This window comes from Jaculus jaculus, chromosome X (genome assembly GCF_020740685.1).
Source record: "Jaculus jaculus isolate mJacJac1 chromosome X, mJacJac1.mat.Y.cur, whole genome shotgun sequence".
In the NCBI taxonomy this organism is placed as follows: Eukaryota; Metazoa; Chordata; class Mammalia; order Rodentia; family Dipodidae; genus Jaculus; species Jaculus jaculus.
The window spans coordinates 11,840,396-11,866,335 of record NC_059125.1 but is presented as its reverse complement, the minus strand read 5'-3'; the positions used below and the strand labels follow the sequence as shown (position 1 = coordinate 11,866,335).

General features: G+C 42.4%; 1 protein-coding gene across 1 annotated transcript in view; it reads left to right on the top strand.

Moving 5' to 3' along the window:
- The window catches only part of Egfl6 (EGF like domain multiple 6), an 86,725-nt gene that overhangs the window by 14,871 nt on the left and 45,914 nt on the right, over positions 1-25,940 (top strand). The window contains exons 2-4 of the mRNA XM_045141068.1: positions 8,783-8,895; positions 17,306-17,398; positions 24,482-24,601. Of these exons, the coding sequence (XP_044997003.1) occupies positions 8,783-8,895; positions 17,306-17,398; positions 24,482-24,601 (326 nt within the window). The remainder of the gene's footprint in view (positions 1-8,782; positions 8,896-17,305; positions 17,399-24,481; positions 24,602-25,940) is intronic.

Here is a 25,940-nt window from a genome sequence, read left to right as displayed (position 1 = left end):
GACTCTTGCACACTGTTGGGGATGGTAAAGACTATAGGGATTTTTAAAGTTGAACTGATTGAATTTCGTATCATGACATGTTCATGAGTCTATGGGGCCCAGGAGCAGAATATGGTAGTTTGAATGTGAAATGTCCTCCATAGCCTCATATATCTGTGATTAGACCTCATACTCAATCCCCAACTGGTGGCAATTTGGGACATGGAGCCTTGCTGAAGGAAACTTGTTGTTAGGGGTGGACTTCAGAGTATTATAACCCAGTACCTCCATGCCCATGTTAGCTAGCTCATACATGCTGCTGCTTCTCAGCTGCTGAGGTAAGATGTGAAGGCCAGCCTCTGCCCTGCCATGCATACCCTGATATGATGAAATTTTCCCTCAAAACTGTAAGCTTAATAAATTTTTTCCTTCTGTCAGCTGATTGTGGTTGGGTATATTGTCCCAGCAATGAGAAGGCAACTGAAACAGTGAGCTTAGCTAGTAGACATTCAGTGAGGTTAAACTAATAACATCCAAAGTCCACCTACAGTGACACATCCCCTCCAGTAAGGCTCCACCAGTGGGGGACTAAGTATGAGGCTGAATCACAAACACTTGAGACTATGGATGACAATTTACTTTCAAAGAAACCATTATACATAGCAACCATATATTTCCTGTATCTTTCCCTAGCTCCTAAGAACTGACCACTTTTGAACAGTTTGTATGCTGGAGTGTAATTATCAATTTACTTGACCATTGTGGTCACTATACTGTAAGTTCTTTGTATATAACCTTGATAGTTTAGTTTCTTTATAAATAAAAAGACAGACTAGAATGATATGATATCTAAGTTTACTTTCCTTGAGGTGAAATTCTATGATAATCTCCCCTTGGAATGAAAACTAAGTCCTACAAATGAAAAATACACTAAGTCACATGGAGATGGTGGCAGCCATGAGAATACACCTTGTAAATTTTCAACTGTACAAGCACAATTGACCAAAGGGCTTCAATGATTCTGCTATTGGAAATAATATCATCACATTTAAAGTGAGGCCACAACTCCCCCATGCTGTTCCTACCAGTGACAGAGCATGGAAGAAGTCCAAGGTAGACTCTTGTGGGGAAACATGGCTCACTTGTGAAAATTAACACATCTAATAATAATACTCCTACAAGGACTAATAAAAGCAATCAGTTTAGGGAGTATTTACTGTTACTCATTGTTCAAAGCCTTTTACATACATTAAGTCATTTAATTATCACAAGGTAAATACTTTTGTTTTGTGCATTTCAGAAATGAGATAGCTGAGGCACAGGATAGTGAATAAAGTTGCAGATGGTCACCCAGTTAATATATATAGGACCAGAATTCAAACTGAGCATGACTCATAATCATAACCTCCATGGTATTCAGTCTCTCAACATCCACAGTTGATTCTATTCACTTTCTAGGCACACCCTCCTCATCTGCCTTCTCTGTACTAACTTAGTGTTAGTTACTTTTCTCATCACTATGACAAAATAACTGACAGTACCAATTTAAGAAAAGAGAGGGTTATTTATGAGGCTCACAGTTGAAGGGTATACAGTCCATCATGGGGAAGGTATAGTGGTTGACTTTGTCTGTGATAGCAGGAGCTTGTAGTAGATCTCTTCACATAGTGCCCAGACCAAGAAGCAGAGACCTGGGGCTTTCCTTGATGGAGCCATAACCCTTAATTCCCACTCTCTGATAGCCTACTTCCTCCAGCTAGACACTACTTCCTAAAAGTTCCACAACTTCCAAAACAGTTCAAACATATGAACCTGGCAAGGGACATTTCACACTCAAACAATATTACCTGGTAAACCATCAGCCTTCTTCTTTTGGCCAATCTTATATGCTGGTTTCCATGAAGCTCTACAGTGAGTTTCCTACTCTACCTATCCTTTATCTCCTACTACATCACAGCTTCACTAATATATACCTTCAGATGTTTCCCAAATCAATTTCTGCTTCCTAGACTTCTGGCCCAAGTATACAACTTTCTACTCAGCATCTCCTCTAAGTGAGGATAGGGAGATGGCTCATTCAATGAGGTACTTGTCACAGAAATGTAAGGTCAAAAGTTTATATCCCCAGTAACCACATAAAGTCCAGGCATGGCAATGTGTTCCTATAATCCCATTACTAAAGAGGCAGAGAAAAGATATCTCTGGACATGGCTAGCTAGTCTAACATAATTAGTGAGCTCTGGGTTCAATGAGAGACCCTGTCTCAAAGAATAAGGTAGAAAATGATTAAGAAAGATACACAACATAGACCTCGGGCCTCCATGTGCACACATGTACAGATGCACCCACAAGCATGCATACCATATACACATACACAAAATATACATGTTCCAAAGACAACAAACCATTTCCCCTGTTCCCTAACACATTCCTCTATCCATAACCCACATTCCAAAAGCACGGTTCTGCCATCTACCCAGCGGCATAAGCCTCTCACACTCCACATCCAACTTAGTAGATAGCAGATAACAGCTCTCTGAGGGCAGATTTATCTCTTGGTTGAAGATGAACCTCTGGAAACTAACCCAAGACCTAATACATTGTAGGTACTCGGTAGTCATTGAATACATGTACAATTTCCTGTGTTTAATCCTTGGTACCACAAAAAAAAATCAAAATTAAGAAAGATAAAAGTGAAACAAATGGTCCTGAATCACAAAATCTGTTCAATACCATGTGTTATCAGGGAGATGAAAATCAGAACTACAAGATTTAGTTCTTATGAGAATCACGATAATTGTCCTGTAATTTAAAAAAAAAAAAAGTAACAGAGGCTGGGGAAATTGCTCAGTGGTTAAAGGCATTTGCTTGCAAAGCCTGCCAGCCATTATTCAATTCCCCAATACCCACATAGCTATATGAAGCCAGATGCACAAGTGGAAAATGTGTCGGGAGTTCATTTGCAGCACCATGAAGCCCTGGTATACAGCCCCTTTCTCACTCTCTTCCCTTGCAAATAAGTGAATACATACTATTTTTAAAAAAATTAACAGGGCTGGAGAGATGGCTTAGCGGTTAAGCGCTTGCCTGTGAAGCCTAAGGACCCCGGTTCGAGGCTCGGTTCCCCAGGTCCCACGTTAGCCAGATGCACAAGGGGGTGCATGCATCTGGAGTTCGTTTGCAGAGGCTGGAAGCCCTGGCGCGCCCATTCTCTCTCTCTCCCTCTATCTGTCTTTCTCTCTATGTCTGTCGCTCTCAAATAAATAAAAAAAAAAATTAACAGTAACATTGGTTATGATCTACGCACCTGTCATCCCAGCACTCAGGAGGTGGATACAGGAGGATCTACAGTTCCAGGCCAGTGTAGAGTACATAATGAGACCTTGTCTCAAAAAGCCCAAGGGCTGGAGATGGAGCTCAGTATGAAAGCACTTGGCTAGCATGTGCAAGATACTCAGTTTCCCCTCTAGCACCACACACAATTAAGAACAATAGCAAATGCTGGTGTGGATGTGGAGAACTTAGAACCTTCATATCTTTCTGGGGGAATAGGAACTAATGCAGCTGTCTTGAAAACAGACTAACAGTTCTGCAAAAATTACAGTTCCAACATGTCCTGGTCATTTTGGGCTGCTATAGTAAATTATGATAGACTGGGTGGTTTATAAATAACCCAGAATTTATGTACCTACTTCTGGAAACTATAGGTTCAAGGTCAGGGTAGCAAAATGTTCAGGTGAGGGCTTTTTTCCAGGTTGTTGACTTCTTTTGGGAGAGGAGAGGTTTAGTTGTTTGAGGGAAGGTCTCATGTGGTCCAGGCTGGCCTTGAATTTACTTTGTGGTTGAAAATGACCTTGCACCACAGATATTGCTGCCTTTACCACCCAAGTACTTGGAATACAAGCATGTGCCATCATGCCTGACTTCAGATTGTAGTTAGCTAGCACTCTTGCCTCTTCTTATAAAGGCACCAATACCATCTATGAAGATTCCATTCTTGGGCTGGAGAGATGGCTTAGCGGTTAAGCGCTTGCCTGTGAAGCCTAAGGACCCCGGTTCGAGGCTCAGTTCCCCAGGTCCCACGTTAGCCAGATGCACGAGGGGGCGCACGCGTCTGGAGTTCATTTGCAGAGGCTGGAAGCCCTGGCGCACCCATTCTCTCTCTCCCTCTATCTGTCTTTCTCTCTGTGTCTGTTACTCTCAAATAAATAAATAATTAAAAAAAAAGATTCCATTCTTATGACCTAATTACCTCCCCAAGGCCTCAGTTATATTCGATCACACTGGGATTATTATTTCAATATATGGGATTTGAGCAAATAGCCAGTCGATTGTAACATACAGCCCAGCAATTTCACTCTTAGGTGTACACCCAAGAAAGATAAATTTATTTCCACAGAAAAACTTGTGTAACAATGTTCATTGCAACAAAATTAATAATGGGTAATGGTGAGGAAATCCCAATGTCCACTGGCTGATGGAATGATAAACAATATGTAGCATGCCCACACATGGAGCATTACTAAACAAGGAGAAGGAGCAAAGTACTATTGTGTACCAGGGTGTGGAATTAAAGAAGCCACCTACACAAAACTAGATATTGCGTGTTTCTCTTTATATAAAATTCCCAAATAGGGCTGGAGAGATGGCTTGGCTGTTATGCCTGCAAAACCTTAAGACCCAGGTTTAATTCTCTAGTACCCATGTAAGCCAGATGCACAAGGGGAATCAAGTATCTGGAGTTTGTTTGCAGCAGCTGAGGACATGTCTCTCTCTCCCTCCCTCCCTCTCTCTCTCAAATAAATAAAAATAAAACAGTAAAAACATAAAAAGGCCAGGCATGGTGGCACACATGTTTAATCCCAGCACTCAGGAGTCACAGGTAGGAAGTTTGCCATGAGTTGGAGGCCACCCTGAGACTACATAGTGAATTCCAGGTCATCCTGGGCTAGTGAGACCCTACCTTGAAAAACAAACAAACAAACAAAAAAAAGAAAAACAATTCACTGTAACAGGTGAAAGCAAGGAGGAGAGGAAGGAGGTAAAGGGCGAGAGAGGGGGGGAATGATAGGAGAAAGAGGTGGGTGCACACACTAGGGAGCAGGAAAGCCAAAGAGAGTGACAAATCACGGGCCAGAAAGGGATTTGTGGGAATAGAAGGGAAACTGCCCTGCAAGAGAGGGGCCTTGGGTGATATGCTGAGATAGGGGAGGGGAGTCTTAGCTCTTCTTCTCAGCCCAGAAGTATGCGCACCATAATAGAAGGTGATCCCAGAAACTCAGACCTAGTCTAGACATAGCCAACGGGGAGGAGGGAAAGAGGTAGAGAACTGCAGGACTCTTACAGGAAGACAATCAGATCATGAGTGAAACCGACAAGGTTATTTAACTTTCTGACCTTGACTTAGAGATTACTCACTAGCATGAAATTTAGTCCTGCAGCAAAAAAAAAAAAAAAAAAAAAAAAAAAAAACACCCAGTAAAAATATGCATTCCTTTTCTGTTAAAGAGCTCAAGAAACATTTTTACAGCACATTTCATGTGCACGGGAAATACCAAATACAGCCCTCCATAAAGTATTCCAGTCTTTTCTTCCAGCGTAGTAACACTCCTGTCCAACCGCAAGACAGCACGTAGGTAAACAGGCTTCTTCCCCGCCTGCATTACTTAGGGCACTTCCTGGGGCTGGGGCCTTGCTCTTCAAATCGAGGTCATCAAGTTGTAACCCATAGACCAAGTCTGGGTGCCCTGTTTTGACACAGCTTATGAGCCAAGACCAGTTTTGACATTTCTGAACGATTAGTGAAGAATTAAAAGTATGCTTTGTCAATTCAATTTCAGTATTCTGAGAGCTTAACACCAGTTTTGACATTACTATATGGTTGATAATAAACTAAAATAATACTTTGCCATGACACCTCAAAAGCATATTAAGGGGGGACTGAAGAGATTTCTCAGTGGTTAAGGCATTCAGCTGCAAAGCCTAATGGCCTGTGTTCAATTCCCCAGTGCCCATATAAAACCAGTGTGGTGGTTTGATTCAGGTGTCCCCCATAAGCTTAGGTGTTCTGAATGCTAGGTTCTCAGCTGATGGATATTTGGGAATTAATGCCTCCTGGAGGGACTGTATTGTTAGGGGCTGGCTTATGGGTATTATAGCCAGTTTCCCCTTGCCAGTGTTGGGCACACCCTCCTGTTGCTGTGGTCCACCTTATTTTGGCCAGGGGGTGATGTTCATCTTCTGTTCATGTCATCGTTTTCCCCTGCCATCGTGGAGCTTCCCCTCAAGCCTGTAAGCCAAAATAAATCTATTTTTCCCAGAAGCTGCTCTTGGTTGGATGATTTCTACCAGCAATGCGAACCGGACTGCAACAGCCAGATACACAAAGTGGTACATGAATCTGTAGTTCATTTGCAATGGCTAGAGGCCCTGACATATCTCTCTGTTTGCAAATAAGTAAAATGTTTCTGAAAAGCATATTAGGGCTGGAGAGATGGCTTAGTGGTTAAGGTGCTTGACTGCAAAGCCAAAGGACACAGGTTCAATTCCCTAGGACCCATGTAAGCCAAATGCACAAGGTGGCACATGCATCTGGAGTTTGTTTGCAGTGACTGGAGGCCCTGGTGCACCCATTCTCTCTCTCTCTCTCCCTCCCTCCTTCTTTCTCCCTCTCAAATAGATAAAAAAAATAAAAATAAAAATAGAGCCATAGAGATGGCTTAACAGTTAAGGGCTTGCCTGTGAAGCCTGAGGATCCTGATTTGAGGCTTAATTCCCCAATACCCACATACACCACTTGCACAAAGTGGCATATGCATCTGGAGTTCATTTACAGTGTCTGGAGGCCCTAATGCGCCCATTCTCTCTCTCTCTCTCTCTCTCTCTCTCTCTCTCTCTCTCTCTCTCTCTCTCTCTCTCTCTCTCCCCCCTCCCTCTTTCTCTATCATGCTCAAATAAATAAATACAACAAAAAATAAAAATAAAAAGCATATTAAAGGATGGGGATATATCTCAGTAGAGTGCTTGTCTAGTATGCACAAAGCCCTGGGTTCCGTCCCTAGCAGCACATAAAAAACTTGATATGGAGGTGCTTTCAGTAATCTGAGAACTTGGGAGGTAGAGACAAGAGGATCAGAAGCTCCAGCTCTTCCTCAGCTGCATGGCAAGTTAGAAGTCAACCTGGTATGTGAGAGCTTAAAATAAAGTGTGGGCCTGGACAGATAGTTCAGAGATCAAGAGTGCAAGCATGATGGCCTGAGAGGGCCTGAGACGGCTCTAATTCAAATCCCTAGCAGCCAGGTTAATAGCTGGCATGGTCACACATATCTGTAACCCGGACCCTGTGGGAAGCAGACACGGGAATTTGCTGGGGCTCGCAAAAATTCCAAAGCTCCCAAATCAGTGAAAAAACTTCCTAAAGGAAAAATTGGCAAATGAGCGATAACAGGGGACACCTAACAAGCGCATGTATGGAACACCACATCAGCACATACACATGTATATCACACACATAAACACACATCACATACCAAATACATGCAACAAATAAATAAATAAATAAGATGCCATGCAATAAAATGCACATTAAATTTGAATTTCAATGCCCATAAAATTTGATTGGGACAATTATAGCCATCTGTTTACTATTGCCTGTGGCTGCTTTTACACATGGACAGAAACCTTATTGCCCATAAAAGCTTACACTATTTATTCTGTCCTTTTAGGAAAAAAAAAAAAATGTTTGCTGACTCTTTCTAAATAAAGAGGTTAGCAAACTCCTTCCAGGAGGCCATGCAGTGCAAAGGCAAGCTGCAATTCCTGGCGCCTGGTTCTCTTTGGGGACATGCCTCCACTACATGGGACTACAGTTTTCCCTCTCTGTAACATAAGAGCACTTGACAGAAACATTTCTAGCTCTTAACTGTCCACAGTGTGCAGCAATTCTAGGCAATGGCTCCTAGGTGGCCAATGAAGTAAAAGTTCAGAGCCCTCAACTTGAGCAAAACCACAGGGCCAATGAGTCACACTCAAAACTGAGACGGGGCCACAATGAAAAAGCCATGGTGCCTGCTCAGAATACAGTGCTCTCTGCCAGGTTCAAAAAGTTTGGTCTCGCCAGGTGTGGGGCGCATGCCTTTAATCCCACCACTTAGGAGACAGAGGTAGGAGGATTGTCGTTAGTTCAAAGCCACCCTGAGACTACATAGTGAATTCCAGGCCAGCTTGGGCTAGAGCGAGACCCTATCTCGATGAACAAAACAAAACAAAACAAAAAAAAGTTTGTGGATGAAGAGATGGCTTAGCGGTTAAGCGCTTGCCTGTAAAGCCTAAGGACCCTGGTTCGAGGCTCAATTCCCCAGGACCCACATTAGCTAGATGCACAAGGGGGTGCACACATCTGGAGTTTGATTGCAGTGGTTGGAGGCCCTGGCGCACCCATTCTCTCTATATATATCTGCCTCTTTCTCTCTGTTACTCTCAAATAAACAAATAAAAATAAACAAAACATTTTTTAAAAAATAGTATGGTTTCTTTCCTGTGTACTAGCTTTATACATTGTGTAATTCAATTCCCTTAGCCCTGGAGAAGGAAATGGCCAGAACTATTGAGGAAGGTTGGCAAGGAGTGGGATGGAGGCTGCCAACCCCCAAATGCAGATTTTCATGGTGGAATCTAGCACTTACCTCAGGTCTGTTGAAATTCACCAGGTACTTGACATCTTTCCAGTTCCATTAGTGGCAGAGAAAAGTCTGTGCTGCTCTTTCGGTTTTCTCAGTACTAACCCGTGACTCTTTTTCCACAGTCCACGGGATCATGGGCCATCAGCACTGGCTCGCCAGGCTGGGGTCTGTCGCTATGGAACTAAGCTGGCCTGCTGCTATGGCTGGAGAAGGAACAGCAAGGGAGTATGCGAAGGTAACTGTTGTAAATATTCAAATCATCCTGCAATTGGGTCAAGATTCTTAACCTCTTCTCATCTGTGACACCATGAACTGTCACAAAGTTGCCAGAGGACTTCCCAGAGTAAGCATATGGGTAACTACAAGGTCTCTTCCACCATCATCATCCCCAGATAGGATTTATTTTAGAAGACTCTCACACCAATTAGTTCTGTTACTATCTTTGTAAGTATAACTGGGGTTTTGTTTTGTTTTGTTTTGTTCTGCAGTTAAAGGCACTTGCTTAAAGACCTGCTGTCCCAGGTTCAATTCCCTAGTACTCACAAAGTGGCACATGTGTCTGGAGTTCATTTTCAGTGACAAGAGGGCCTATTACACCCATATTCACTCATTCTTTCTCTCTTTCTCACTCTCTCTCTCCCCTCACAAATTAATAAATAAAAATATTTTAATGACTGGCAAGATTTCTCAGTGGTTAAAATGTTTGCCTGCAAGGCCTAAGGACCCAGGATCAATTCCCCAGTACCCACATAAGCCAGATACACAAGGTGAAGCATGTGTCTGGAATTTGTTTGCAGTGGCTAGAGGCCCTAACATGCCCATTCTCTCTCTCTCTCTCTCTCTCTCTCTCTCTCTCTCTCTCTCTCTCTCTTTCTCTCTCTCTCACTCTCTCTTCACCTTCTTCTTTCCCCCTGCTTCTTTCTCTTACTCAAGTGAATAAATAAAATATTTTTAAAAGAAAAAGAAACTGGGGATGGAGAAATGGCTTAGTAGTTAAGGCACTTGCCTAAGAAGCTAAGGTGATTCCCCAGAACCCATTTAAACCAGATGCACAAGGTGGCACATGCATCTGGAGTTCATTTGCAGTGACTGAAGGCCCTGGTGCACTCATTCTCTCTCTCTCTCTCATAAATAAATAGACACTTTTTTTTGTTTTTTTGAGGTAGGGTCTCACTCTATCCCAGGCTGACCTGTAGTCTCAGGCTGGCCTCGAACTCATGGTGATCCTCCTACCTCTGCTACCTGAGCTAAATAAACACTTTTTAAAAGATACTTTGATCCCAGCCAGCACTCAGGAGGCTAAGGTAGGAGAATCACTGTGAGTTCAGATCTAGCCTGGGCAATAGAGTGAGTTTCAAGTCAGCCTGAGTGAGAGTGAGACCCTGCCTCAAAAAGAAAAGAGCAAATGAAAGAAAGGAAGAGGAAAATTGAGGTTCACAGAAATAGACCAGTGAATGACAATTATATTTTTCCAGCCATTTGCTAATGAAACATACATTTTAATTATCACCAAACCTATAGACTTTAACCACAAAAAAAGTAAGCCTCTTGTATATTTATTACATTTTGTGAGGTATATATATGTTTGGCAGCAAGGTCTCATGTAGCCCAGCTGGCCTAGATCTGTCTGAGGATGACCTTGAACTTCTGTTCTTCCTGACTCCACCTCCTGATCGTTGTAATTATAGGCATGTGCTGTCACACTGGATCTGTGTGCCCAAACTCAGGGTTTTGTGCATGCTAGACAAGCTTTCTACTAATGTACCTATAGCCCAGCTCACTTTTTTTTTTAATTTATAGGGCTTTTTCTACCTGATTGCATGAAACACATGCATGTATACAAAAAAAATCAAACATTTTTCTGGTTCTTCTGTATAGATTGCAGACTAAAGAACTAGAATTCTCCTTAGACATTGCTTCTCAGATGATGTATTAAGAGCTACAAAAGAGACCTCTGATCATTTCCAGAAGGTTAGAGCAGAAACCAACATACACTTCTGCCACATTTTGATTTTATACGGTTTTTGAGTAATCCACACTGTGGCGAGTAAATATGAAAACTGCATTCTCCTGTGTAGTCAGTCACCTTGCCTGAACAGGGGTGCATTCCTTCAGAATAGAAATCTGGCCTCACTTTCTCTGCATCCCCAGCAGGTGTCAAACGCCTGATCCTCAGTCCCTTTGCTCAGGTAGGTTGATAACATGACTGAATATTCTACAAGCAAACAAACAAACAAAAAAAACCCATTAAATAGGAATGGCAACACTACCCCTTTCTTTCTTGTCTGTCCATCCCTCACCCTCCTCCTCTCTATCTGGCGCCAAAATATCTAGATTGACCTTTGGAGCAGGAAGAACTTGAAAATATCTGAAGCACATGAAACAATGAAAGACACAGATATTATTTCCATGTGTCATATTATTCAAACCCTTCAGCCATCAGAGCTCCCTGGAGAGAAGACGAGGAGGAAAAATGAAGATCATTATTGTCCATCCAGCTAAAGAAAGTTAGAGAACCCCTCTGGGATCTGTGGCTAGTCAAAGGGTTGATGGGGCCTCATCCTAATTAGATTTGTTGTGTCAAGATCAAAGGCATTGTTCACTGTCCAAGGTGACAGTGAACTTCAGTTTACTGTTTCCTCTTCAGCAACATGGAGAGAGCAGTATCCCCCAGAAGTTCCAGATTGGCAGCTTCAATGGGTGCTTCTTGCATGGAGAACATAGTCCATAAATCATAGTCCATAAATCACCATTGCTTCTGAGAAGACTGATGGCTCTCACTGCACCTCTGTCCTCCAAAATACCAGGTGATGGGACCATTAAACGTGACTTTGTTCTTTACCTAGACACAACAGAACACATTCTTACTTGAAATCAGTCAGGTAGAAAGGGTAAATCCACGTGCAATGCATGACTTGGAATCTCTTAAAGTTGCACAAACCTCAACCCATACTGCCATAAAACTTGTAAGACCCAGACACTACCAGTGCATAAATGAGGGCAAGTATGGGCTGCCAGCAAAAACTATTTTTTAACTGGGTCTGAGAAATTTGGCCACAGTATGTCCAACCAATCACATATTTAGTGCTTTTGAGAACTGTATACCACTGACACAGAAGAATTAGAAGCAATATATTAAAAGACCCATTGTAGGGCTGAAGAGATTGCTTAATGGTTAAGGCACTTGTCTATAAAGCCAAATGGCCCAGGTTTAATTCCCCAGGACCTATGTAAACCAAATACACATGACACATGCATCTGGAGTTTGTTTGCAGAGGCTGGATGTCCTGGTGTGCTGCCTCTCTCTCTCTCTCTCTCTCTCTCTCTCTCTCTCTCTCTCTCTCTTTCTCTCTCTCTCCTTCTCTCTCAAATAAATAAATAAAATATTTTAAAATAAAATAAAAGACCCATTGTAGAGGGTTTAAGGCAAACGTTCAAGGGACAGGAATATGGCTCAGCAATTAGAGGTGCTTGCTTGCAAAGCCTGCCATTCCGGCTTCACATTCCCAACACCATATAAAGCCACTCATGGACTAGACTCATTTGCAGCCACAAGAGACCCTGTCTCAAATAAGGCAGAACACAGACAATTCTTCCAATCTCCACATGTATATACACACACACACACACACACACGCACACATGCATCTATACATACACACACACAAGTTTTCCAAGCTAGAGACTGTCAGCACCTTTACCTCCTGTGTTAAATTTGGGCTTCCAATTGCAATGATTTTTAGATGGAAAAATCTGCATTGTATTTTGTGCAATTTACATGTTCCGTCTTGGTCATAAGGTCATATGCTCCTAGAAGCACTGAATAACAAAGGCAGTTAGTCCCCTCTTGCTAGGGCTTATTTCTCAGCCAGAGTGTGGGCTGTGCAGAAAGGAGAACACACATCGACCTGCCATAACAAGCAGAGCCAGACCCTCTGCTGGGAGGTCCCAGTACACACATGCCTTCTTTTCCAACTGTTGTTCACCCTTACTTCCCTCAAACACCTGCATCCAAGAACACTGGAACATTTCAGCTCTTCGCCTTGGCCCTATTTCTGCTCCCAAAGGCAGACTGATCAACTATGTATAATTTACCTCAAAATATATGTCACTCTTGTGACATGGAAGAAATTGTGGTTCATGAAAAAGTTTCTAATGAAAAACTGTAGCCGGAAACATTGGGGGGAGAATGTGAACACAGGAGTTTGACTTTGTGCAAAGCCTGCTTCAGCCTCTGGCCCCTTTAGACACAAAATGAAGTTCCCTTTGCTATAGTATATAAGGCTGTTCACGTCACGGATCGAAAGTCACTGGAAATTGAAAACATCTTTCTGAAGCTTTGACCCTACAGCAAGCAAGGTTATTAGTCATGATTTCTCACTACGTGCTCTTTGGAACTCATCCAGGGCTTTTCTGTCTGGATCACATTGAAAAATCAGTTTCCAGGGAGTAATCCTAGGTCTCCAGGGTCTAAGAACATCAAAGATTTATATGCCAACATCTGATCTTAAGGCTACATCATCAAGTCCATATTCATAACAAAGGAGACATTGGAAATTAAATTTTCTCTGTTCTCTAGAACTGGAAAACTTTACTGAGAAAGCTTTTTTTTTTTGTTTTTTTTTCCTCCTTACCTTCTTAGTTACGACTTGTTTGGGACCATAAAATGTTCCCCTGTTAAAATTTCTATACCTATTACTTCATTCATTATTCAAACGTATCTGTGCCAGGCATGGTGGTACATGCCTTGAGCTACACTGGAATAGGGATGTAACTCAGCAGTAGACCACTTGACTATCATCCTCAAGGCCCTGGGTTCCATCCATGTCCATGTCCATATCCATCCATCCATCCATCCATCGATCCATACATACATACATACATACATACATACATACATACATATAATACAAGAGAAACAATGATGATTTGTTTGTAAATTTTATGAGAGAAAAAGAGAATTGGTACACGAGGGCCTCCAGCCACTGCAGTTGAATGCCAGATGCATGAGATACCTTGTGCACATGTGAGACCGTGAGTACTTGTATCTTGTGCGTCTGGCTTACATGGGTCCTGGAGAGTAGAACATGAGTCCTTAGGCTTCACAGGCAAGCACCTTAACTGTTACTCCATCTCTCCAGACCATGAATTTCTTTTTACAATGATGAATTTTTAAGTGATGGTCTGAAAGCACTTAGAACCAAGTAGATAGAAGGATCAAATCATAATATGCCCAATTTTAAAAAATATTTTATTTATTTGTTTATTTGCAAGAAAGTGAAAGTGGGTGAGAATGGGCACATCAAGGCCTTTTGCCACTGCAAAGGAACTCCAGATTCCCACTATTTGTGCATCTTGTTTTACATGGGTACTGGGGAATCAAGCCTGGGTCATCAGACTTTATAAACGAGCGCCTTTAACCACTGAGCTATCTCCTCAGCCCCACTTCCCCTTTTGTTTTTAATTTTAGAGACAGAGAGAATTCGTGTGCTAGGGATTGGCCACTGAAATTGAACTCCAGATGCTTGCATCACCTAGTGGACATGTGCAATCTTGTGCTTTCCTCACCTTTGTGCATCTGGCTAACATGGGATCTGGAGAGTCGAACATGGGTCCTTAGGCTTTGCAAGCAAGCGCCTTAGCCCCTAAGCCATCTCTCCAGACCCCAATTTCCAAGTCTTAATAAGAGAAAGACTGCTTAGTTGTTCAAGAGATACCCACTAAAGTCCTGTGAAATCCTCAAAGTTAGGTAAAAGCTAACACATGGCTGGGAAATTGTGAAAGGAGCCATTGCAGGAAAGAAGGGGTATTTATAGAAAGAGCCACAATTCAAAGGGTAGGTCTAGGAGATGGATATATGGCTTAGCAGTTAAGGCACTTCTCTGCACAGCCTAAGGACCCAGGTTCGATTCCCCAGTACCCACGTAATCCAGAAGCACAAGGTGGCGCATGCATCTGGATTTGGTTTACAGTGACTAGAGGTCCCAGTGTACCCATTCTCTCCATCTGCCTCTCTCTCTCTCTCTCTCTCTCTCTCTCTCCTCTCTCTCTATATGTGTGTGTGTGTTTGTGTACATATGTGTGTGTGTATGTATGTGTATATATATATATGTGTGTGTGTGTGTGTGTGTGTGTGTGTGTGTGTGTGTGTGTATGTGTATAGATATGTGTGTATATACATATATATATCCTAAATAAATATTTTTTAAAAGTGTAGGTCTAAGGAATGGTTGGCCACAGTGCTGCTTATGTCTAGGGGACAGTGTAAGGTAAGGCTGGAGAAAGGGATGAGGGTCTGATCATGGTAGGTTTGACTTGGTTATGATGCCTGTCCTGTATGATGCTGTACGACACATGGCATGGTCTTTCATGTTGTATCTGATATTGGGAGTCCTATAAGCAGAACCAGAAATGGAGATTCATGAACAAATGTCCACTGAGGGGCACTCTTAGAAGAAATCTACATGGAGGTAAGAACAAGGGAAGAAACTAGGAAGCGATGTGGCTTCAACAGAAGTCTGGCTTCCTCCTGATCCCACAGAGAGCACTGTGGTAATCATTGCATCACAGAGATTGATCTGCAGAGAAACAAGGACCTAGGTTATCAGACCCCAAAATCAGTGTGATGCCAATCACAGGCCATGGTATGGAAAACAAAGAGATGAAGCAAAGGGTAGCTATTTGCTCAATGACTTAGTCAGGATATAAACAGAGAAGGGTATTGTAACTGGTTAATGTGAGGATAAAGACAATAAAGTAAATGGAGATTTTGATATGACTGGTAAAAAAAAAAAAAGTGGTGACATTAATGAGAAATAACTCTTGTGATTCAAAATGCTAGGATCTGTAGGAACAGCCTCACTTAGAGGTAGAACCTCTATGCCAGGCGCAGTGGTGCATGCCTCTTGTCCCAGCTATTTGGGAGGCTGGGTGAGAAGATCTCTTGAGTGCAGGAGTTCTGGGCTATAGAGCGCCATGCCAATCAGGTGTCTGCACAATGTTTGTCATCAGTGTGGTGAGCTCCCAGGAGCCAGGCACCACCAAGTTACCTAAGGAGGGGTGAACCCACCCAGGTCAGAGGTAGACTCACTATGCACAAGGGAATAGAGGGGCAAATAATATATCTACTCCTACCTGAAGTGTGCTTCTTGGTAAAATTTCTTCAGGATCTACTTGTGCATGTAAAACATTATGAGCACTGCTGGGTGATGCATTCATCAGATACCTCCTGAGCTCCTACTATAGATCCAGAAATTGCTGAGAACCACCGGTATACTGTGTATCTTTGCTCTCACTCATTACTTTTCCTTTCTGTCCTCTTCTCTTAGGATATTCTCATTTGCCATTTTTTTTTTCTCTTATCAACTGCATTTTCTGACTCAAACTGACCATCACCTCATGATAGTTTTCTTTGCCCTCAAATCAATTATAGTGTTTCATATCCCTGTTACTTCTTCCAACACTTTGTTCATTGAACAAAGATTTATTGAGTGCCTACTCTGTGAAATGTTAAGGTACAGAAGTCCATAGCATAAAAAAGAAGCTTGCCTTTGTTTTGGCTCTAACATCACCATCATCATCATCATCATTTTCATATCATCATGCTTTGAGTTCCCATCCTCAGGACTGCAAGTGACACCTTCCTGCTTCCAATCTGTGAATTATTCAGGTGGTCTTATAACGGATAACACTGAAAAGGTTTAGGGTGCTGAGGGATAAGTCAGTGGGTAAGAGTGCTTACTGCACAATTGTGAGAGCCCTAATTTGATCCCCAGGACCCACATAAAAAATCAACTATGGCCAGGCCTGGTAGTGCACACCTTTAATCCCAATGGTTAGGAGTCAGAGATAGGAAGATTGTTGTGGGTTCGAGACCAGCCTAGGACTACAGAGTGAGTTCCAGGTCAGTCTCGGCTAGAGTGAGACCATTCCTCAAAAAAAAAAGTAACAAATAAGGTCAAATATGGTGGTGCATGCCTTTAACCCCAGCACCAACAATGACAAGAGGGTCACTGGGGCTTGGTGGTCAGCCAGTCTAACCAAAACCCAAGTTCCATGTTCTGTGAGAGAACTTCCCTCAAGGAAATATGGCAGAAGTGTAATATAGGAAGACACCTGACATCTTCCTCTGGCCTCTGCACATATGTGCATGAGGTACACACATCTGCACACATACATGTACGCAGTACACACACACAAGAGATTTTGATCATTTTTAAAAAAAATAGTAAATATCCAGGAGCTAGAATGAAGCAAGTGACAGAAAGAAATAAACGATCTTGGCAGTTACCCAAGAGTTACTTGATATTCCTTCCTATGAAGTGCTCTTCTTTTATTGTTTGGGGTTGACATGCTGAACTGCCTGACTGGTCTGAGAGGCTGTCTTTCTTTGAATAGTATTTGGAAACATGGGCATACAAAGCATATAAGGGCAGTGCATTGACACTTGGTGGATGGTGGGTATGAAGCTGGTTGTGTTTACAAGGCAAGCTTTGCCCAGTGTCTCAAAGGTGAAAACACACTGGCCAGGAGATTGATCATCCTCTATATGTCCCCAAGGAGTTCTCTGCCAAGCAGAAGGCAAATCCTATGTACATGTTTCACCCTATCATCTGTATTTGTCAGGACCTCTTTTTCCTTCACAGCTATGTGTGAGCCCGGATGCAAGTTTGGAGAATGTGTGGGACCAAACAAATGTAGGTGCTTTCCAGGATACACCGGGAAAACCTGCAACCAAGGTTAGTATTTGAGCCAGGCTCATAGAGCAAACTTGATCATCACAGCAGGATCTGGGAGGACAGAGGGAGTCAACTCTTCCACATAGCAGAGTTTTAGGATGAGTTTTTTTTTTTTTTTTTTTTTTTGTCTATCTCTTCTTCTTGATAGATGTGCAAATTCTTCAGTTTTTGTCATGATACCCAGTAAAAGGCCTTGTTTCAAATAGTTAACAGGTATTTTTTTAAACTACCAAAGTAATGTGTTTTTCTTTAACAAAACAGCAATCCTCATTATAACCACAGTTGATACTTTGTTCTATATTTTCACAGTAATTTCCTATGAACTTAAAATTTGTTAGTATAGGGGCTGGAGAGATGGCTTAGCCATTAAGCACTTGCCTGTGAAGCCTGAGGACCCCAGTTCAAGGCTCGATTCCCCAAGACCCACGTCAGCCAGATACACAAGGGGGTGCACGCGTCTGGAATTCACTTGCAGTGGCTGGAGGCCCTGGCGTGCCCATTCTCTCTATTTCTCTCTCTGCCTCTTTCTCTGTCACTCTCAAATAAATAAAAATTTAAAAAAAATTGTTAGTATATCTCATGGGCATCTTTACCTATCAACACTAACAGAGCTACCATATGCTTGTTAAGGGCATATCCCAGTCCATAGTGTGAAGGCATTTATCACTTATAAAACAAATGCTTTTTTACACGATCACCATCAGTGTCTCCAGTAGCTTGCAAACAGTGCGAAATAACAAACCAGTCTTTCTTGTATGCATGCACTCTTATGTGATGATGTCAATGGAATAAATGAAGCTGTTGAGTTGAATGGTGGGCATACTTATTTTCAAATTTCTTTATTTCTTTGTGTGTGTGTGTGTGTGTGTGTGTGTGTGTGTGTGTGTGTACGCACGCGCACATGTGTGTGGAGGTCAGAGGATACCTTGGAGCTGTCTGTACTCTACCTTCTTTGAAACAGGAGCTGTTGCCAATGCAAATGAACTGCCAGACTGCAAAGGAATGTGAGACTAGCTGGCCTGAAAGCTTCACATTTGTGAGGCACTGGCTCCCATTGTTGTTGACAAGTTGGGATCATAGATGTATATGCCACTTTGCATTCAGCAGGCTTTTCAAGGAGGTGCCTTTTACCAGGTGGCCATTGCCCCAGCCCATGGCGTACATACTTTTATCAAAACAGATACATTTCAAAAGATAATTTGGGACATTTGTCCTACATTGTTTATCTGAAGACATTGATGAGTTTATTTTATAACCTCTGGAATATGGGAGCATGCCTGAAATCCTAGCATTTGGAAAATGGAGAAAGGAGAATCAGAAGATCAAAGCCAGTCTCCAGTATGTAGCAAGTTCAAGGACAGCCTGGGCTATATGAAACCCTGTCTTAAACAAACTGAACTAGAATAATGGTTCTCAACCTGAGTGACTGTCCTCCAGGGATGTCCATTCACTTCTAAAGTTCAAACAAGTATTTATTGTATAGTATGTTTGCTCCAAATATTTATGGGAGATGATAGATAGATAGATAGATAGATAGATAGATAGACAGACAGATAGATGCATGCATGCATGCATACATACATACATACATACATACAATATAGATAGATATATACATACATAGACAGACCAATAGATAGATAGATAGATAGATAGATAGATAGATAGATAGATCAATCGATAGATATTGGTCATTTATCTGAAATTCAAACTTTATTGGGCACCCTGTAGTTTTCTTTAATTTTTTTATTTTTATTTATTTGAGAGTGACAGAGTGAGAAAGGCATGTAAAAGCCGGGCATTGCAGCCTGCATCATCTGCTATCCCAGAAATGGGAAGGCAGAGATAGGAGGATCCTGGGGCTTGCTGGCTACCTAGTCTAGCCACAACAGTGAGCCCTGGGTTCAGTGAGAGACCCAGTCTCAAAAAATATGGGGGAGAGTAACTGAGGAAAATACCCAAATCAACTTCTGACCTCCATGCACACAGCACACATACATATACATGTAAAAAAGAAAAAAGGTGGGCTGGAGAGATGGCTTAGCGGTTAAGCGCTTGTCTGTGAAGCCTAAGGACCCCAGTTCGAGGCTCGGTTCCCCAGGTCCCACGTTAGCCAGATGCACAAGGGGGCGCACGTGTCTGGAGTTCGTTTGCAGAGGCTGGAAGCCCTGGTGCGCCCATTCTCTCTCTCCCTCTATCTGTCTTTCTCTCTGTGTCTGTCTCTCTCAAATAAATAAATAAATAAATAAAAGAAAAAAGAAAAAAGATGTCAACACAGGTTGAGAAACCCTGACATGAAGAAACCAGCCCTACAATGAAGCTAAGCACAGAACAGCAAGCCAAGTTTAGCTGCCCTTAAGACTGCCCTTAAGAAACATTGTCAGGGGCTGGAGAGATGATTCAGCAGTTAAAGGAATTAGCTCGCAAAGCCTGATGGCCCAGGTTTGATTCTCCCATACCCACAAAACTCAGATGCAAAAAAGTGGCACGTGTATTTGTAGTTTATTTGCAGTGGCAGGAGACTATGGTATGCCCATACTTACTTTCTCTCTTTCAATCTCCCTCACTCTCTCTCTCTCTCTCTCATATAAATAACTAAAACATTTAAACAAATAAAAAGGAAAAAATGTTTCCAGAAAGTCTGGCAAGGTGGCACATCCCAGCACTCAGGAGACTGAGGTATGAGGGTTGTGTTGAATTCAAACCAGCGTGGGCTCTGCCTCAAAAAAAGAAAAGAAGGAAAGAAGGGAGGGAGGAATGGAGGAAGGAATGAAAGTAGGTTGGAAGGTTGATTTCGAGGATTCTGGAAAGGGTGGATTTTCAATCAAGGGCAGCTATTCTACTCTACACTAAAGCAACATGTCGGAAAACAAAGTCTGAATCTTTCTGGTCCTACCACCAGCAGAGTCCAGAGCCCTGGGGGTGGGGGGCTTCTTAGAACTCCGTGTAAGCACTCGAGAGAGATGTGTCAAGACTCACCCGCTCGTGAGTGATACTGCAGCTGTATCCTTTAGCAGAGCTTTCATACCAGAGCACTTGCTTTGGTTTCTGTAACAAGATACTTTCTGAAGCAATTTGAAATAAATAGCCTATTTTTCAGGCTCGTTTTCAAGCCCCAGTAAAATATTAACATTAAGGGAGTGGTCCAGTTGGTTCAAGTTTTGATGTTGTCTCTCTCCCCCCAGGCCTCGCCCCTAGCCTCCCTGTCCCATGGAAGGGTGATCAAAGGCCACATATATCCACTTGGGGCCACAGGCCTCAGCCTTCGATTGTTGTCTTTCCTGATGAGTCACCACTCAGTTAGGGCCAAGTGATGGGGGAATCACGGGTTTCCCATATGTCCAATCACACTTTTCAATTTGCCTTTTAAAGAGGTAAAGATCCTTGAGGGAGATGGTAGGGTAGGAGGGATAGGCAATGGAGAGGGAGCTTCCAGTGTCCAGACAGTGTGCTAGAAAATCCCCATATAAGGATTGTTTTTCAAAAGCCAAACCGGCTATTTTATTCTGCCCAAGAGTACACCTTACCTGTTGCCATTAATAATTTTTTGTCTTTTGGGCTGGAGAGATGACTTAGTGGTTAAGCGCTTGCCTGTGAAGCCTAAGGACCCTGGTTCGAGGCTTGATTCCCCAGGACCCACATTAGCCAGATGCAAGTGTATGGAGTTCGTTTGCAGTGGCTAGAGGCCCTGGCATGCCCATATTCATTCCCCCCCCCCTCTCTCTCTCTCTCTCTCTCTCTCTCCCTCCCTCCCTCCCTCCCTCCCTCCCTCTTTCTCTCTCTGTCTGTCGCTCTCAAATAAATAAATAATAAACAAAAACATTTAAAACATAGAATTTTTGTCTTTCCTCAAGTTTAGTGGTTTTCTCCTTTGATATCTTCTTTGAAGGAATTAATATATGAGCCTCCCTCAAATGACAGTATTTCCTAAGACATGATCCTTTACCCAGGACTGCTTTTAAAGAATTATTTTCCAGGCTGGAGACATAGCTCAGCTGGTAAAGTACATGACACACAAACATAAGACCATGAGTTTGAATCCCCAACACCCACATAAAAGTTGGGTGTGATGGTGCACACCTGTAATCCCAGTAGTGAGGAGGCAGAAACAGGAGGCTCTCCAAGAATGCTGGTCAGCTAGTGTAAGCCTAATGAGTGGAACACAATTGAGGAAGACACCTGATGTTGACCTCTGGCCTTCACATGTATGCATACACACGTGCATACATGCCATACACAAAAGAAAGCAAGAGAGAGAGAGAGAAAGAGAGAGAGAGAGAAACAAAGGCAGAAAGAAAGAGAGAGAGAGAGAGAGAGAAAGAGAAAGAAAGAAAGAAAGAAAGAAAGAAAGAAAGAAAGAAAGAAAGAAAGAAAAGAAAGAAAGAAAGAAAGGCTCAAAAACATTTATTTTCCTCCTATATCAATTTATCAATTTTTTGAGGTAGGATCTCATGTATCTCAGGCTGAGGAAGCCCTGGAACTCATGATAATCCTGCTTCCTTCCAAGTGCTGGGCTTACAGACGTTCATCTCCATGCCTAGGGATTGAACCCAGCACTCTGTGCGCTAAGCAAGCTCTGTACCAACTAAGCTACATCTCCAGCCTATATCCTCTGTCATTTTTAAGAGGAAGGTTACTTTTCTTAATGTATAAGCTGTTTTTATTTTCAGAAAGTACTGAAATGCACAGAAAGATGATCTTACCACTTAAAGACAACCATGGGTAGCAGAGAGTTTTCACCCCTTATACATTTTGCTTGTTTTGTTTACACATTTAGGAATAATCTAGGCACATGGCTTTGTTAACATGTGTTATCACATCCTGTGAACATCTCTCCATGGAATTAAATGAGCTGTAACCTCACCACCAACTGCCTTCCAGGGCTCCTCACGAGAAGAATGAGCTAAGATATTGGAGCTAACTTGATGCCACCCAAAATCACAATAATGTCATCTGTTATAGACTGTCTGAGAAAGCCCAGAAGGCAGAAATATCTAAATTGGATATTTATAACTTTTTATTCAAAAAGTGTCCACATAGAATTGTGTGTATATCAGAAAGATGCAACTTGCAGCTGAGCATGGTGCTGCACACCTTTAATCCCAGCACATAGGAGACTGAGACAGGAGGATTGCTATAAGTTCAAGGCCAGCCTAAGACTAATTCCAGGTCAGCCTGGTTCTCTAAAGAACCTACCTTGAAACACAATATATATACATACATACATACATACATACACACATACATACATACATACATACATACATACATACATACACACATACATACATACATACAGCTTGGGGCTGGAGAGATGGCTCCACAGTTAAGGTGCTTGCCTGCAAAACCTTACAACCTGGGTTTGATTCCCTAGTACCCATGTAAAGCCAAATGTACAAAGTGGCACATGCATCTAGAGTTCACTTGCAACAGCTAGAAGCCCTGGCGCAACCATTCTTTCTGTCTGTCTGTCTCTCTCTCTGATTGCAAATAAATAAATAAAACATTTTTTAAAACACAACTTAATTAATTGTTGTAAACACCTACCTAACGGTGTTCAGATTAAAAAATATAGAGAGGGCTGGAGTGATTGTTTAGCAGTGAAGGCGTTTGGTCTGCAAAGCCAAAGGACCCAGGTTCGATTCCCCTGGCCCCACGTAAGCCAAGGGAGCGCATGTGTATGGAGTTCATTTGCAGTGGCTGGGAGCCCTGGCATGCCCATTCTTTCTCTCTCGATCTCTCTCTGTGTGTCAAATAGATAAATAAATAAATAATATAGAGAGCTGGTTGTGATGGTGCATGCCTTTAATCTAGCACTCAGGAGGCTGAGGTAGGAGGATTGCCATGAGTTCTAGGGCAGCCTGAGAGTACGTAATGAATTCCAGGCAAGCTTTGGCTAGAGTGAGACTCTACCTCCATAAACATGTATATATGTATGTATGTATGTATATGGACAGAGGGGGAGGGTCGACAGCCCTTCCCCCTGGTCCCATCTAATCACTTCCTCCCTTGACACGAAAAGTATAGCTAGCCATTGTGGCTCATGCCTAGAATCCCAGCACTTGGGGGAACTGATACAAGCTAATTGGTTTGAGTTCAAGGCTAGCCTGAGCTTCATAATGAATTCCAAGTTAGCCTGGGATAGAGTGTGAGTTCCTCTTTCAAAAAAAAAAAAAAAAAAAACAAGCAAGAAAGAAAAGGCCAGTTGTGCTGGCGCATGCCTTTAATTCTAGCACTTGGGAGGCAGAGGTAGGAGGATCGCCATGAGTTCAAGGCCACCCTGAAACTACAGAGTGAATTCCAGGTCAGCCTTGGCTGGAGTGAAGCCCTGCCTTGAAAAAAAATTAAAAGAAAGAAAGAAAAGAAAAGAATATCTTGACCTCAGTTATCACAGATTAGTTGCCCCTGTGTTTTTACCTTTTTAAATGAAATCATACAAGATGGATGGATGGATGGATGGATGGATGGATGGATGGATGGATGGATGATGGATGGATGGATGGATGGATGGATGGATGGATGGATGGATGATGGATGGATGATGGATGATGGATGGATGGAGTACATGCCTCCAGTTTCTTTTATGAGACTTATCTGTTGTGGCCTGTACTTGTAGTTGGCTCCTTCTAGTTGCAGGGTATTATGTACATCATGTATCTATCCTTCTGTTTCTGTGGGGATGTATTTGGATTATCTTTAGTTATGGGTTGCTAAGACCCGAGCTACTGTCATGTTAGTATAAGTGTGTAGGTGTGTGTATGTGTGGCGGGGTATGAGAGGCCCGTTGACATTTCTATTGGGCATAGACTCGTGCCTGGAATTGCTGGGTCATAGGCATATCTGCATCTAACTGCTAGTGCTTCCAAGGTGCTTGTAACAAATTCTGTTCCATTAAATGGCCACTGATCATTCCTTTTTCTCTGAATCCTTACTAGTCCTTCCAAATGCAATTTGAGAAAAGGTAAATTATGGATTCCGTGGAAGCTGACCCCCGTGTGCTCCTCAAGATTTGTATATAGTAGTCCCTACCTGAATGTTTTCCAAGTCACTTAACCTTGCTGCACTTTCTAACTGCCCCTTCAGACGTGAATGAGTGTGGAGTCAAACCCCGGCCCTGTCCACACAGATGTGTGAATACACATGGTAGCTACAAATGCTTTTGCCTCAGCAGCCACATGCTCCTACCAGATGCCACATGTGCAAGTAAGTTTCAGCAGCCACTCACGTTTGAGGTTTGCTTTTTATTATTTAATGCATGGGGAAAGGCTGACTGGAGTGATTTTATAAAGGGTTGAGGAAATGGTTCAGCAGTTAAAGGTACTTGCTTGCAAATCTTGCCAGACCAGGATCCATTTCTCAGTAACATAAAGCCCAGACACAAAAAGTAGCACATGCAGACTGGAGAGATGGCTTAGTGGGTTAGACACTTGCCTGCAAAGCCAACAGACTCAGGTTCAATTCCTCAGTGCTCACATAAAGTCCGATGCACAAGGTAACACATCTGGAATTTATTTGCAGTGGCTAAAGGTCACTTGTGCTCTCTCTTTGTTCCCTCCTCTCTCTCTGTCTCTCTCTCTCAAATAAATAAATAAAATATAACATATAAAAGTTGCACATGGAGCTGGGCACGGTGGCACGCGCCTTTAATCCCAGCACTAGGGAGACAGAGGTGGGAGGATCGCCATGAGTTTGAGGTCATCCTGAGATTACAGAGTGAATTCTAGGTCAGCCTGGGCTAGAATGAGATCCTACCTCAAAAAAAAAAAAGTTGCACATAAATTTGGAGTCCATTTACAATGGTAAGAGGCCCTGGCATGTCCATAGGCAAGCAGGCAGACAGACATTCATGCATGCAATAAAATAAAACCATGGCTGGGGATGTAGTTCAATTAATACAGTGTTTACCTAAATGCACAATGTCCTAGGTTTTATCCTCAACACTCCATATACCTACTGTGGTGACAGGAGAATCAGAACTTCAAAGTTATCTTTAGCAATATAGCAAATTGGAGGCAAGCCTTGAATACATGAAAACCTGTCTGACCAATAAGCAAATAAAAAGTAAAAAGGGGGGCTGGGGAAATAGACACGAGAGGATCCCTGGGGTTTGCTGACTAACTATTGTACCTGGATCGATGAACTTTGGGTTCAGTAAAAGATTCTGTCTCTAAAAATAAGATGGAGGGCTGGAGAGATGGCTTAGTGGTTAAGCGCTTGCCTGTGAAGCCTAAGGACCCTAGTTCAAGGCTCAATTCCCCAGGACCCACGTTAGCCAGATGCACAAGGAGGCACACGCATCTGGAATTCGTTTTCAGTGGCTAGAGGCCCTGGCATGCCCATTCTCTCTCTCTCTCTCTCTCTCTCTCTCTCTCTCTATCTCTATCTATCTCTCTATCTGCCTCTTTATCTCTCTGGCACTCTCAAATAAATAAAGAAAAATGAACAAAAAAATATTTAAAAAAATAAGATGTAGAGAAAATGAGGAAGATACCTCAGGGCTCAACATGCATCTGTGCATATATGCATGTGAATCTGCATATAC